Source organism: Primulina tabacum, chromosome 15, assembly GCF_025594145.1.
Source record: "Primulina tabacum isolate GXHZ01 chromosome 15, ASM2559414v2, whole genome shotgun sequence".
Classification (NCBI taxonomy): domain Eukaryota; kingdom Viridiplantae; phylum Streptophyta; class Magnoliopsida; order Lamiales; family Gesneriaceae; genus Primulina; species Primulina tabacum.
The window spans coordinates 32,039,411-32,056,089 of NC_134564.1; the positions used below are offsets into that span (position 1 = coordinate 32,039,411).

Below are 16,679 nucleotides of genomic sequence, written 5' to 3' on the forward strand. Positions count from 1 at the left end.
AAAATTTCCAAACATGCATACAAACCCACATATATGCACATGTAAAGATTAAATTATTTAATTTTTAAATAATTAAATTTATTTATTAGTATAAATATTGAAAAATAATTTCAAATTGAATATGTTATATATGTCAATTAATTATTGGTTCAAATAAATTAATAAAAAAATAATATGTTATGATTAAGTACAAAATCTATAAAATTCTATAAAAAAAAGTTCACGAAAGTTTATAAAAATCTTGCAAAAAAGTCTATATAAATCCACATAAATGTGTTTATAAATCTGTGAGATTCTGTAAAATTCAATAAAAATATATCAAATCCATAAAAGTCTATCATTTGAAAAAGTCATTAAAACTCTGAATTGAATACACCCCACTAAATTACGATGTGTATATCTGAGGTTAGTGTTGTGTTTGGGTATTGTCAACATCAGCACACATGTAGCGGAAACTAATTATTAACACACACATTAACTATAATAACATGAATAAGACAGATTTAATTATGTATGAGTATACTTGTACAAAGCCTCGTGGCAAATGTTATTACTAGAAAAACTTGTAAATCGTTTACAAAAATTAATGCTAGTGACAAGCATAAAATAATATTCATTGACAACCCAAGAAAATAAATTGCATCTAAAACCACTCAATAAAACCACATATGCAAGTCTTGTGTCGCATAAAACAAAAACTGCCAAGACTGTTCAAGCAACAGTACTCTACACGAGTGTTGTCCTTCGATCGTCTTCAACACGGATCAGCAACACAACAAAGTGATCAATCGATCACACAAAGCTTCAGAGTAAATATGTGTTTTACTCTCGTGCTTTCTTCTCTGCATAAACTCCTCTCTCAAAAACCCCTTATAATATCTATTGTTGAATGTGTGTCTTCCAAAAGCAAGGCTACTGGATGCAACAAATAAGAAGTTCAAGAAACATGTTAACCAACAAGGGTGGTCAGTTAGGAAGGAAAAAGTCTCTCGGATAAGGAGGCGTGATATATATCTTCCTACGATCATTGTGGAAATAACACGACGCTCGTCCAGACTCTACATAGAAACCAACAAGGGATACTCCAAACAAGATAACAAGATAGAACAAATAGATCAAGAGATATAGGCTTGATTATAATTTCTTTTCTTACTATGAGAGAATTGAAAGTCTTGTATGATGTGATCTGTGCAGAGAGATATATATTGAAGAATAAAAGTTGGCTGTTCTCCCGTGGACGTAGACTGCATTGTAGCCGAACCACGTAAATTTCCCTTGTATTCTTTATTATTCTGGGTTCCTTTTCTTTTGTGATTCTTCATAGAGTTCGATTGCAATCAAAAACCGAAATACAATTCAACAATATAGAGATAAATCAAGCATAATTTTATGATCTAAAAAGGAAAAAATTTAGATAGAGAATATCAATATCAACAAATAATTTAGAAATAAAATATTCCTTTCAGTTCATATAATAATTATAATTATAATTATAATAAATTGGCACGTATAATTAATCATTGTTATTGTTAAAACAATTATTAAATAATAACAGATAATAATACTATATTGATAATAAATAATTAATAACATTAGTAGTATCTAGTATAATAATTAATAACTAAAAAAACCATAAATTTTTGTGTGTGTAAAACCTCATAAAATCTCAGTATAATTGACACGATTGTATAAATAATTTTCAATATATAAAATTCAAACCAGATTGTCTGAAGAATCTTTTACAATATAATTAACATTTGACATATGTGTCACTTGTGAATGGAGAATATTGAGATATTATGAACCTCGATTTTCCGTCATTCTGAAATAAATTGTCAAAATAGTAAGTTAGTACAAAATATTTTAACAAAAAATGAAATAATACATATAAAAATAAAATTTAAAAAGTTATTAAGTATAAATTAAAAAATAATAAAAATTATTAAATGTACACAATCAAAAAATTCAAATCTTCACTTACAAATAGATAAATTCTTTTGCTTGTTTCTTCCTTTGATTATTTTACTTTGCATACGCATAAAAACTTTATTTATAATAAAAAAAAGCTCAATGAATGGTCGAAATTATTAAACCCATTGCGTCCACTTACACGTACAATTTATTGCTGCTTACGCTGCACTGGAAAAGCTGCAGCGGTCCTTTGCTCCAAAACCGGACCATCCACATTAGAAAAATTATTTAAAAAAAAAAAATTAACATAAAAAAACCCTTTGCCCGCCCCGCCGCATGTACTCTCGATCCAGCGGGATCCATACCCCGGCCCGCCACCAAACCCGGCAGAGGCGGCGCTCGCAAAAATCAAGCCAGCCGTTCAAATTAGGGATAAAAAAGCGCACGTTAACGTCCCTCCACCACCCTTGGTGCACGTTAGCCTTCCCACCCTAAGCGGTGGCCACTCATCCATCTAGATCCCCAAGTCAGCCCAGCCGCCGCCCCTGCTCTTCTCTTTTAACATCCTTACCCCACCCACCCTCTGTCATTCATTATGCCCTTACAACCACCCTCTCCTCCACTACCCTCCGCCACATCTATTATCCTACGCACATCTCACCATGGCTACCACCATATCCCCTTCCTCTTCCTCCCCCCATGATGATGACAATATCCCCACCGCCACTCTTGCCCTCCCCTCCATCGCTATTGCCGCCCCTACGACTCGCCGCCTCCCGCCGCCGTGCTGGTCACCGGAGGAAACTCTTGTCCTCATCGACGCCTACAAAGAAAAGTGGTACTCTCTGAACCGCGGAAACCTCAGGGCCAACCACTGGCAAGAGGTGGCCGATCATGTCGCGTCACGTTTCCACGCCAGCCCCTCCAAGACCGCCGTGCAGTGTCGGCACAAGATGGAGAAGCTTCGAAAGCGATACCGCGCCGAGATCCAGAGAGCCGCCGCACACGGAGGCGTCCGCCGCTTCTCCTCGTCGTGGGCTCACTTCCAGAGCATGCACGCCATGGAAAAGGGTCATAGTAACCCCACTCCACCTTCCTCCGACGATGAAGAAGATGATTTTGGCCATAGAAACAGCGTCAAGCGCATTAACGATCTGTATCGTAAGAATCAGAAGGGTGTCGATATTTTCGATAATCAAGGCCCTGCAGGTAATGGGTCTTCATCTGGGTTTCGGATCAAGATCCCCGGTATGGTATCAGCCGGGCCCGACATGTCCAAAGCGTACGGTGGATTCAACGACATCGATGGTCAATATCATAATAACCCTAACCCTAGATTTACTAATTCTGTTGCTACTGGCTACGGGACTACTAGTAAGGTTCTGAAGGATGGGTTTCTTAGGAATAGTGAATCAGGGAAGCGTGCTGCTCAGATTTCAATCGAAAAAATAGATGATGCTGCTGGTGTTGGTGAGATTGTGGAGGCTATACAAGCCCTAGGAGAGGGGATTATGAGAACGGAGAAGGTAAAAATGGATATGGCCCGGCAGATGGAGAAATTGAGAATGCAGATGGAGTTGAAGAGGACGGAAATGATACTTGAATCGCAACAGAGGATCGTGGAGGCATTTGCTAAAACAATATCTGAGAGACGCGCCAAAAAGGCGAAGAAATTGTCATCTCCTGAGCACGAAAGTTGAGTAGGAGCTAGATTATGATTACTTTTGAAGATAGTGATCTCTTTTGTGCTCAACATCCGAGTGGAGTTGATATTGTTTCTTTATTGGTACCTTAGTGCTAAAAATGGATTTTGGAGCTAGAATTTGAGTTGCTTCTTTGCTAGGGATTTGGTATTGCTTTATGCACTGTACACTGGTTGAGCAAAGAGTGTCGAATATGTTGAACTATGCATCTCTTTATGTTGGTAACTGGAAAGTTCAAATTTCTTTGTTTCATTTTGCCTAGGCATGAGGAAGCCGATTAGGGATATGTTATGGCTTGTTCCTAAGTTGATTAGCTTAACTTTGCTCTGTGTCTAAAAGCTATGTTTTTATTTGAATGTGTACGTTAGAGCTGGTCGTTCTTCAATATGTGAAACTCGACCTAACTTGAAGTTATGAATGTGTATTTCACGATCTTTGTGGGTAACGGAGACCGAGACCCGTTTTTAGCATGATATTACCTTCATTTCTGTCAAAGTGGGAGAAGTAGACAACTGTGTGTGTGAATGGGAGATATTTGCAAAAGAACAGAGAGGTTGAAGTTGAAAAAGGAATTTAACCCCGGCCTGTTCCTTATAACAGGGGTGGTCTTGAATGGTTTTTTCCCCATATTTGTGGGAAAAACTTGTTACAAATGCTTCGAAAATTTTGAATCTTGCTTTAGAGACTGAAAATTTAGAGGTTGCAGTAACTATTAAAGGATGCAGTTTTTAGACTTAACAGGAGCCTTGTTTGCTAAGGATTTGCATGTGTGCTACTTGATCTCACAGCTTGATAATCTTCATATTTTCAGATAAAGTTTGAGCTTAAATTTGATGGAGTCATTATGGTTTTGGTTTGAACTTGAAGATTAAAAAATGAACAAGGCCTCCTGTAAACCAGTAAACTACTGTACTGAATTTTGGTCTTAAATTAAGTTCGGTTGGTAAATCAGCCTTTAAATTTTATTATTCTCCCATCATGTTTAGACCCTTTTTATGTTTTTGCATTCTTAAATTACTTGGGTTCTGTTCATTTTCGTTTTATCCCAGCCGCACTAGTTTTCTCATGTTGATTTGTTTTTCTGATTTCTTCTGTAACCAAAACTTTGTAAGTTGTTTATGCTTTTATATATCAACAAAATTGCCGGAGGGGAAGAATGTTTTTGCTTTAAATTTTTTAACTTTCCGATTTATGCCATTGAGACGTATGTCTGAAAACATGGACTTGGATTAATCATTATGATTATGTGACTGAAGAATGGTGCAACTACAGATTTAGGCAGCCATGGGCTAATTAACTGGATTTTCCCGAATGATATTTTACTAATTTCTCATGGCAACCAAGGAAAAGATAAACTGAAAGCTTTTCTTATCTTAAGTAAGAAAATATAAATGTATAATGAAATAAAACTTTTTTCCACTAAATTGTAGTAATTAATTGAAATGTATTGGAAAATAATATTTAAAATGTGTGTATTGAATATTTGAATGTTGAATATTTGAATGTTGAAAATAAGAGTTGTAAATATTGAAAATTAGTGTGTGATGATATAGGTAATGATGTATTTTATTTTTGGATTATTTGTAAAGATTTCCTATAAATAGATCTCTCATTTGTGAAGAAAATCACAATTGAGTAGAGAGAAAAATATTATAAAGTGTGTAGTTTGGTAAATTTTGAGAGTTTGAGATTTTTACTTTTTACCATAAATTTTTACTTTTTCACAACACGTTATCAGCACGAAGCTCTAAAAGTCCTACATACTTTTCCAAGCTCCAAACAGAAGAAAAAGGTAACAAAAATAATTATATTTATTTTACTGTTATTTATTTATTGTGTATTTATTTAATATACAATATAATGTTATTATTAGAAATAATAAAAATAAATTTTTCATAAACTTGTTATAAATCATGGGAGGATGTTAAGACGACATCCCACACTCCCGGTAAGGGATACGACAAGTATAAAAGCCTATAAGGTTTTTAAACAAAATAAATTATGACATTCATTATAATATTATGATATGATATACATAATTATTTAAACATGTCTAATATTATATATATCATATTATTACCATAAAATTATACAAATACATACCTTTATTTTTTTTGTACCCCAACGGTCATAAATGTTAAAAAACGGCTAGTTTTTGCCCTATAAATATGATCTCACAAACACATTCCATCACTCCAACTTTCTCTTCTTCTCTAAAAATTATTCATCATCAAATTTTTCGAAGAAAAAAGAAGATGGCTTTCTCAAGGATATTTTTAATTATTTGGTTGTCATACTCACGAGTCTTGTATTTATCGGAGAATATCCTCCTCGTGCGTTTTCTTTATTTTTACAAATACTTGTACTTGTTGTTTATCCGTTACTTTGTATTGCAATAATTATTAACTAATAAAATGCATACTAATTTTTTTTAGTACCACCATGTCAAATTTAACAAAGCTCGAATTTGTTGCGCTCGACATCACGGGAAAGAATTATATGCCATGGACTCTAGATGTAGAAATGCATCTTGAGTCATTGGGTCTAAGCGAGACCATTAAAGAAAATGGCATATGCACGTCACAAGAAAAGGCAAGAGCCATGATATTTTTGCGTCGACATCTCGACGATGGATTGAAATGTGAATATCTGACTGAAAAAAATCCCATGGCTTTGAGGAAGGGATTAAAAGAAAGATTCGAACATATAAGAGAAGTTATACTTCCGACCGCCCGGGATGAATGGAATACATTGAGATTCCAAGACTTTAAAAAAGTCAGTGATTACAATTCGGCGATGTATAGAATAATCTCGCAATTAAAATTTTGTGGACATGAGGTCACAGAATCTGAGATGCTTGAAAAAACATTTTCCACGTTTCATGCATCAAATATTACTCTACAGCAACAATATAGAGTACGTGGATTCGCGAGATATTCTGAACTCATCGCCTGTCTTCTTGTGGCGGAAAAAAACAACGAGCTATTAATGAGAAATCATCAGTCCCGACCCACTGGATCAACAGCATTTCCAGAAGTAAATGCTGTAAGTAAAAATGAATTTAAACCTGGAAACCAAAATCAAATTCAAAGACAAGGTTTTGGTCGAGGTCGAGGTCGAGGTCGAGGTCGAGGTCGTGGACGTGGACGTGGACGTGGACGTGGAATTGGCCGTGGTCGTGGTCAAGGCCGTGGTTTTGAAAATAATCGAGATAGTTATTTTTATAACTCATCTCAAAAGAACGTCTCAAACCATCCACAGAAAAGACATCATGAAAATACAAGTGTTAATGAGAAGCACTTAAAAAGATATGAAAGTTCTTGTTACAGATGTGGTACTCCAGGACATTGGTCCAAAGTTTGTCGAGTCCCTGAGCACCTTTGTAAACTTTATAAAGAATCATTAAAGGGGAAAGAAAAGGAGACCAACTTCACTGAACGCAGTGACCGTTTGAGTGATTCAACTCATTTTGATGCTGGTGATTTTATGAATGATTTCTCTGGAAATGATCAATATGTTGGTGGGATAGAAATGAATAATATTGATGCTGCAGATTTTCTCAACGATTTCTCTGAAAATGAACAATATAATGGTAGAATATAAATGTACAATAATCTATTTTTCATGTATTCATAGAATAATGTTTTATTGTATAATTATGATTTGTGTTATATTTAAATATATATTGCAAGTAATTTATTTCATTGCATATTTTTTTGAAGTTCAAATATGGAAAATGCTATGAGCAAAGCTGAAGTTTGCATACCCGATAGTGGTACAACGCACACTATCCTCCGAGATAAAAGATATTTCTTGGAACTAAAACCAACAAAAACAACGGTGAATACAATATCAGGTCCTGTAGACTTGATTAAAGGACGTGGTAAAGCACAATTTTTGTTACCTAATGGTACAAAATTTTTGATCAATGATGCTTTGTATTCACCACAATCGAAAAGAAATTTGTTGAGTTTTAATGACATATATTCCCATGGGTATGATACTCAAACAATGAATGAAGGGAATGAGAAATATATGTGTCTTATCACATATAAATCAGGAAAGAAATATGTGATTGAAAAACTACCAATGCTCCCTACTGGATTGCATTATACACATATAAGTCTCATTGAATCAAACATGGTAGTTGATAATTCTTCGATATTAACCAATTGGCATGATCGATTGGGACATCCTGGTTCAACAATGATGCGAAGAATTATAGAAAATACACATGGTCATCCACTGAAAGACCAGAAGATCTTTCAGAATAATAAGTTTCAATGTAAAGCATGTTCTCTTGGAAAACTTATTATAAGACCATCACCAGTCAAAATCCAAACTGAATCACCAATGTTTCTTGAACGTATTCAGGGTGATATTTGTGGACCAATCCATCCACCATGTGGACCATTCAGATACTTTATGGTATTGATTGATGCCTTCAGCAGATGGTCACATGTATATTTATTATCAACTCGAAATGTTGCATTTGCAAGATTACTTGCTCAAATAATAAAATTGAGGAATCAATTTCCCGATTATACAATCAAGAAAATTAGACTTGATAATGCTGGTGAATTTACTTCCCAAACTTTCAATGATTATTGTATGTCTATGGGAATCATTGTTGAGCATCATGTTGCTCATGTACATACACAGAATGGATTGGCTGAATCATTGATTAAACGTCTGCAAATGATTGCTAGACCAATGATTATGAAAACAAAGCTCCCTATTTCTATATGGGGACATGCAATTTTACACGCTGCTTCATTAATTCGCATCAGACCAAGTGCATATCATAAATACTCCCCATTGCAGCTTGCATTTGGTAAAGAACCAGACATTTCTCATCTGAGAATTTTTGGATGTATGGTGTATGTGCATATTGCACCACCGCAACGAAAGAAAATGGGACCTCAAAGAAAGGTTGAAATTTATATCGGTTATGATAGTCCATCAATCATTCGATATCTTGAACCCCAGACAGGCGACGTGTTCACAGCACGTTTTGCTGATTGTCATTTTAATGAAGAAATCTTCCCAATGTTAGGGGGAGAACAGAAACATACCGAAAAGGAAATTACATGGTGAACAAAATAATGTGAAAAAGATGTATAACAAATTGTACACTTGCAAAGAATATCAAATCAAATACCAGATGCATTTGCAGACACAAAAGGGGTAACTAAATCATATATACATGCTGCAAATGCCCCTGCTCGAATTGAAATTCCAAAGAAACAAATGGAAGATACTCATGATGTCATTAAACGCCTGAAGCGTGGAAGACCAGTCGGTTCCAAGGATAAAAATCATCGAAAAAGAAAATTCATAGAGAAACACGATGATCACAAAATAAAGAATGACGTTTCTGAAGAAACACATGATGATCACAAAATAGAGAATGGTGTTCCTGAAGAAACACATGATGATGAAAATGTTCTGTCAGAACCACAAACTGACGAGAATCATGAAATCTCTATCAATTATATTAATACTGGAAAAATATGGAACCGAAAAGATATAGATGAAATTGATGATATATTTTCTTATAATGTGGCAATCGACATCATAAATGATAACGAAGATCATGAACCAAAATCTTTTGGTGAATGTAAAAATCGACAGGATTGGATAAAATGGAAAGATGCCATCCAGGTTGAATTAAATTCGCTAAATAAACGTAATGTTTTTGGACCTATAGTCCTTACACCTGAAGGTGTAAAACCTGTTGGATACAAATGGGTTTTTATTCGAAAGCGAAATGAGAAAAATGAAATAGTAAGATATAAAGCTCGACTTGTTGCACAAGGTTTTTCTCAAAGGCCTGGAATTGATTATGAAGAAACGTATTCTCCTGTGATGGATGCAATTACGTTTCGGTATTTGATTAGCTTGGCGGTATCTGAAAATTTAGAAATGCGTCTTATGGATGTTGTTACAGCTTACTTATATGGATCACTTGATAGTAATATATATATGAAAATCCCTGAAGGATTTAAGATGCTTGAAGCACAAAGTTCAAAACCCAGGGAATGTTATTCTGTGAAATTACAAAGATCATTATATGGGTTAAAGTAATCAGGTCGAATGTGGTATAATCGACTAAGTGATCACTTGATGAAAAAGGGATATGTAAATAATTCAATATGCCCTTGTGTTTTCATTAAGAAAACAACATCCGGATGCGTAATTATTGCTGTATATGTTGATGATTTAAACATCATTGGAACGAATAAAGAAATTCAAGAAGTTGTGTCATACTTGAAGGAAGAATTTGAAATGAAGGATCTTGGAAAAACCAAGTATTGTCTGGGTTTACAAATTGAACAAAAAGAATGTGGAATGTTTGTTCACCAGACAAATTATACAGAAAAGATCCTTAAACGTTTTAATATGGATAAAGCAAATCCTTTAAGTACTCCAATGGTTGTTAGATCATTAAACATAGAAAAGGATCCATTCCGTCCATGTGAAGATGATGAAGATATTCTTGGTCCAGAAGTACCATATCTAAGTGTCATCGGTGCCCTTATGTACCTTACAAATTGTACAAGGCCTGATATATCTTTTGCCGTGAATCTGTTGGCAAGATTTAGCACATATCCAACAAAGAGACACTGGAACGGAATTAAACATATATTCCGTCATCTACGAGGAACGACAGACTTGGGACTTTTGTATTCAAAAGATGCTAATCCAAGTATAATTGGTTATGCTGATGCTGGATACTTATCTGATCCACACAAGGCACGTTCCCAAACTGGATATGTATTTACTCGTGGAGGCACTGCAATATCTTGGCGTTCTTAGAAACAAACGCTCGTAACAACTTCATCAAATCATGCCGAGATTATTGCACTACATGAAGCAAGTCGTGAATGTGTGTGGTTAAAATCAATGACCCAACATATCCAAATTTCATGTGGATTATCATCTGATGAGAAGCCTGTGATACTATATGAAGATAATGCTGCATGTGTTGCTCAAATGAAAGAAGAATACATAAAAAGCGACAGAACTAAACATATTCCTCCTAAGTAATTCGCATTCACCAAGGAGCTTGAAAAGAATAGATGTATTGATGTTCGTCACATTCAATCAAGTGAAAACTCATCAGATCTCTTCACAAAGGCACTTCCTACGTCAATATTCAGAAAGCACATATATAATATTGGGATGCGCAATCTACGAAATTTGTGAAGAATTGTTCATGTCAACATCAGAGAGAGTTTACGTGACTGCACCCTTTTTCCCTTATCATGGTTTTTATCCCAATGGGTTTTTCCAAGTAAGGTTTTTAACGAGGCAGTACAAAAACACGTAATGAAGACATCATCGTATCATGATCATCATCACAAGGGGGAGTATTGGAAAATAATATTTAAAATGTGTGTATTGAATATTTGAATGTTGAATATTTGAATGTTGAAAATAAGAGTTGTAAATATTGAAAATTAGTGTGTGATGATGTAGGTAATGATGTATTTTATGTTTGGATTATTTGTAAAGATTTCCTATAAATAGATCTCTCATTTGTGAAGAAAATCACAATTGAGTAGAGAGAAAAATATTATAAAGTGTGTAGTTTGGTAAATTTTGAGAGTTTGAGATTTTTACTTTTTACCATAAATTTTTACCTTTTCCCAACAAAATGAAGTTAAATAAAGGGCCATATTGCATCACCAAAATTTTAACTTGAATTTTAGTAAATTGAAAACAATTGTGCATTGCAGTCAAATGTTTAATTTTGCGGTAGTTGCGATGTAAGCAGAATGAAAAACAGAAGTCGAATAGTTAAAAAAAATTCGACTAAAAGAAGGATCTCAACGCAGGGGATTGAACCCGACGTGAATCGAACACGCAACCTTCTGATCTGGAGTCAGACGCGCTACCATTGCGCCACGGATCCTATTGGTGTCACGAGAATCACTAAATTATTGATATTGTTGACAAACCTAACAACATAACGTTCGATTTTTTTTTTTTGCTCAAACCATTTCTTCATTTATCACCGCTTATTATGCATATAAACATTTCGGATAATTATTGGTATTTTATCGGACACAGAATTCGTCCGGTCAGGGGCGGAGCCAGAATATTGGTTCAGTGTAGGCAACAATATATTATAATTAATAAAGCAAAAAAAGAGCAATGATTAATCGACAACTAAAAATAATGTGTCATAAAGTTTGGACACAAGTCACGCACAGCCAGTAGCATTGATAATTGATGGAAAAACGTCCGAAAAATGACGAACAACAGCGTGTACAAAATCCGAAATCAAAACAAAATATGATATAAAATATAAAATATACGTTCGAAAAATAAGCATGAATTCATTATCGATTGGAAAAAGCATAAAATTATAAAACAAAGTTTATGACGTTCGTGACTCGAGAAGAGAAAACACATACAGAAGGCTATAAAATGTATATTTTGATACTAATAACATGTAAAAAATTGAGTCTAAAATTTGAAAAAATTGGATCAGTACAGACAGCTAAGCATATAATAATAACACATAAAAATTAAAAATTTAGACATATATATACACACATATATAAAAAAATTTGGCCCAGTGTAGGCATCGGTCCACTGGGCCGATGCTGGCTCCGCCAGTGCGTCCGGTTACCTTCTTAGTTAGTCTCCACAGTGAACCCACTTCCACTATCATAACATTAACCTCAAATCGTCAACTCCTGAGAACATGGTTGCCAAATATCCGAGTTCATCATTTTATCCAGACCTACAGACCATCCGACCTCCTCTTCCTCGGACATCACTTGCATTGGGTGATTCTCCAGCTAGTTCAAAGAACTTGATCTAGTTCTTGGTGTGGCCTGGGCACTAACCAGGCATTACCAATAAGCAGGAGAAATACATTAACACCATACGTTTTTATACATATGTTTGTCCAACATATTTTGCACACGTTAACGTTTCTTGCTATTTTGGTATATTCAGTAAGTAGTAATTTTTATTATCTATGTTTCTGAATGATAGTTTGTAAATGAGATTCTTAAATTTTTTAACTCTTATATTTCTAGTTTTTAACCCCAAATCGTCAAGAAAGAGATATCTTTACGATTAGTCAATAATGTAGCCGACCAAAGAGCCCACAAGCCAGACCTAATCCCACCTCTCGAGTAACTCGGAAGGCCACCGGCCTCTAACGGGAGGTGGTCTGCCAACCATTTCTCGTGAGGGTGGGTTAGTTCTTCTACGTATATCTATTCTATTTTATTAAAGATTAGCACATTATAAAAACTGTCAATGAGGACACCAAATTATTTATATTCATTTTTGCCCCTCAAATATGTTAATCTTAGAATTTAACTCTCTATTCTCTCATTGCACGTCTAAAGAAATTGATTCAATTTCAAAATATCAACACCATAGGGCCACCGGCCCACCACCCACGTTACTGGAAGAAAATGCTTCATTTGCATTTCAATTTCAAAATCTCCATCTCTCATCCTCCTCCACGTTCGAGAGCAAACTATTTCAAATTTAAAAAACCTCTCCCGTCCCATTTTTAAAGAAAGAAACTGCTTTGATCGCAAATCTATCTTTTAGAGATATTGCACACTGGAGATTGAACAATGAAGAACAAATTTCCTCTCCAAACCGGTAATCTTCGCATATTCTCTCAATTCTATTTTTGAAATTTCAGTCTCCGTACAAATGGCCCTCTACTCAACTCTGCAGCATCTAAGGTTTAATCTTTTATCTATTGATTAAGCAACATTCAAATGTCTAATATTATTTTATATACGTAACGCGTGTACCTCGATCGCTAGTTGTAATGGTACCTGTTAGGATTATTTTGTCCGACAGATGCCACAAATAATAAAAATATCAGAATAAGATTAAAAATAGTAAATTTGTGTTTTGTCAGAATTAGGTGTTGTGCCAGATATTACAACAACTCGGACAACATCTACGTGCAGCGGAAAATTAACTTTTATAACACAAATTGACTTGAAATAAATAGATGGTCAAGATTAATCACTAGAAAAAACAATCGTTTACAAAAAACCAATCACTAGTGATTCTCACTAAAATCAATTTCCTCAACAAGTTGAGAAAACAAATGCTTTCTAAAAACAAACAACCAGAATAAAACTAAAACAAGAAAGCAAAAACGTGAGCCAAAAAGTTAGATCCACGAGAAGCAATCTTCGACCAACTTCTTCCCAGATGTTGTCCGCAGATGTTCTCAACATTCACAGCAACACCCTATCACAACTCTTTAAATCACAGCACGTCTCTTGAATAAGGTTTTCTCTGAAATTCTGAACGTGCACACATGAGTGGATATTGACCGAGAGGAAGAAGCCGCAAGAAAAACTCTCACTAAAAACTCCAAGAAAATCTTCTCACGTGAAAACTCTTCATGAAAACTTCCCACGAAAAACACTTCGACTCCACGAAAATTCTACACACAAACTCTCTGAATTTTTCCTACGAAAATTCTTTCTTTTAAGCTCCCAAGAAAATCACCTTCACGAAAATCATACATGTGAACTCATCCACTAAAACTCTCTCAATTTTTCTTCGTCTCTCTCTCTCCTCCTGAGCATTTGAATCTCCATCTCTTATTTATAAATGTCTCATCTTCTATGATTTATCTTCAAGGAAATCTATAAGATATGATATACAAGAATTATATTAGAAACAAAATCAATAATATCATATCATGTAAATCATTATCATAAATATTATATCTATAAAATCTTTATCATAAACATAATATCTAGAAAAGTAAAACACAATATTCCACATAATCTTATCAAGATGAAATTAAAATTAAGGGAGATATTATATCACAATAAAATATTAACATAATTATCTAGAAAGACAAAATCATAATTAAATATTATACTCAATCAAATCAACAAAAAAATATAATATCAAGAAAATCAATTTAATATGAAAATTATATTTCCCTTCGGTACCTCCCAACCTGATTTCGAAGGGAGAGATAGATATCTTTTACTGAGTATATTATTAAGACAGCCCTTCAAACAAGTCCAAGATTAATTTTCAAAAATATTGTCCGGGGCAGAATAATTAGTTGGGCCAAGATAGAGCCCAATTCAGTTGGATCCTGTATTTATATTCTTGCTCAAATTGAATAGCTAGATCTTTTGGAAGAAACACAGAGTCCTGATGGCAACATCGAAAGCCGCATATCCGAGTGCTGCTCGAATTTCCGATTCCGAATGCTATCCCGCTTACACCGCATCTCTTAAATGTAAGCCCTTTGCTTCTGTTGTCTCCTTTATTTTGGATGCTCACTTTGATTTTTGGGTCTTTTCTATTCGACGAATTGGTCGTTTTTATGTAGAATTTGTGATTCTTTGCTCTTAAAAGTACATGATTTGTGTATTTCCTCGAATTTGAATGGTTTGTTATTATGGAATTTGATTGGAAGGAGTTCGGGGATCAAGGATTTTGTCTAGGGCACAAAATTTATGTGTTTGTTAGGCTAGTCTTTGGAAGGGGTGGATATCGGAGTGAAAACGATGGTGGGATTATTTTTGGTTCTTTCAAATTTGTGTTGTGATTATGTTTAGTTGGCACAGACTGTGAATTTGTAGATTCACTGCCCATAATCTAATGTCAAGCTGTACATACTGATTCTCTGTTGATAGTTGAATGGATATACTCTATTTAAGATTTGAAAAAAAAAATTGTAATTATTAAATTTTCTTCCGAGTGTTTTTTAAAAAACCGCCCGTGTCTAATTGGTACTTGGTAGTACAAATTCATTGAGCGGTGGAGCACCGGTGTTCTTGCAACGAGCCCTCCAAACTAGTAATATTTGTGATCAACTGTGTTCTTCAATGAGCACTGATTTTTGAAGCCAAGTTGAGGAGTCTTCACAATCTGTGTCCATTATATCTCCCTCTTTTTTCTAAACTATTGATGGTGTTTGAGTGTTGGTGCAAACAAGTAATTGGTTCTGGTAGACCACTTATCAGACGGTGGAGAATTTAGTATGATTGGTGGTTCGATATGGTTTTCAAAACTCAACCCTTGGAACCCTTGTTTTGAATGAGAAGATGGACAAATTTGCAAACAACACACTCCTTTAATTCCAAGATCATTCACGTGTTCGGCGTCCTATAAAATGAAAATATTGTTTCCAAATGTCTAGACATATCGAAGGCGGATTACTTAATCAACTTCATGAATTATAATGTTTCCATTGTTCTTCATGATAACTTTCTAGTAAACCCAAAGAAATATAATGTTTCGTATAGAAAAAGATGATTTGTTCTATTCATTATATATGCAAGATAAAGAAAAGCATGGTTTACGTATAGTGTTTGAGTATGGCTAACCACCGACTCTTCTAATCTTAAAACCTTGCCCGACTAGTGAGTTTTTTTTCAACATTCTAGATTTTTTCCCCGGACTAGACTACGCAGATGGACCAATTATTTCCATGATTCCTCCATCACAGATCATACATTTTATACACGGACTTACTTGGGAAGTCTCCTTCAATTTCAAAAGTATATCTCTTTCATCTCTATTGCAGGCTTAGAAATGTATCACACCGACAAGAGTAAATGTCAAGACCATTTTGACATTTACAAGGAATGCAAGAAAAAGGAGGTACACAGCTCAACCATAGTTGCCAACATTTTTACCTTCTCTTCTTTCTTGATATTTTCGTTTCAAAATTGGTTTTGTTTATATTTCACCAAATATGCTTTGTGCTTTCTCTTTGCAGAGGGAAGCGCGTCTGGAACGCAATAGGAATCGGTCTTTATTCTCATGAAAGTCTGGGTTGATTGGTGGAATGTTACATGTAGTTTTCTTAGGACACGGTCACAGTATCCAATTTTGGTCTTACAGCTCATTAATCCCTACGAAATTTATATGTTATGATATTTAAAATACAATAAAATCCTTCGATTTGGATGACCAGCATAAAGCATTGTTCAGATTATCCTTTGCAGATTAACTTGGCTATAGGATTCTTAGCTATTTTCTTAGAAAATATTAAATTCATCGCTTATTTGTAAACTAGTTTAGGTTGAC

General features: G+C 34.6%; 2 protein-coding genes and 1 non-coding gene across 3 annotated transcripts; 2 read left to right on the plus strand and 1 right to left on the minus strand.

Moving 5' to 3' along the window:
- Positions 1–2,152: 2,152 nt before the first annotated feature.
- Positions 2,153–3,691, plus strand: LOC142527193 (uncharacterized). The gene has a single exon (XM_075631928.1). The coding sequence runs from the start codon at positions 2,574–2,576 to the stop codon at positions 3,609–3,611; it is 1,038 nt and encodes a 345-aa protein (XP_075488043.1). The 5' UTR covers positions 2,153–2,573; the 3' UTR covers positions 3,612–3,691.
- Positions 3,692–11,460: 7,769 nt separating this feature from the next.
- Positions 11,461–11,532, minus strand: TRNAW-CCA (transfer RNA tryptophan (anticodon CCA)). Its single transcript has one exon. It is a non-coding gene; the product is annotated as a tRNA-Trp (tRNA).
- Positions 11,533–14,735: 3,203 nt separating this feature from the next.
- LOC142526860 (cytochrome c oxidase-assembly factor COX23, mitochondrial) lies at positions 14,736–16,458 on the plus strand. The gene is made up of 3 exons (XM_075631493.1): positions 14,736–14,880; positions 16,174–16,250; positions 16,369–16,458. Exons 1-3 carry the CDS (start codon positions 14,796–14,798, stop codon positions 16,414–16,416), a joined length of 210 nt encoding a protein of 69 aa, XP_075487608.1. The 5' UTR covers positions 14,736–14,795; the 3' UTR covers positions 16,417–16,458.
- Positions 16,459–16,679: the final 221 nt, after the last annotated feature.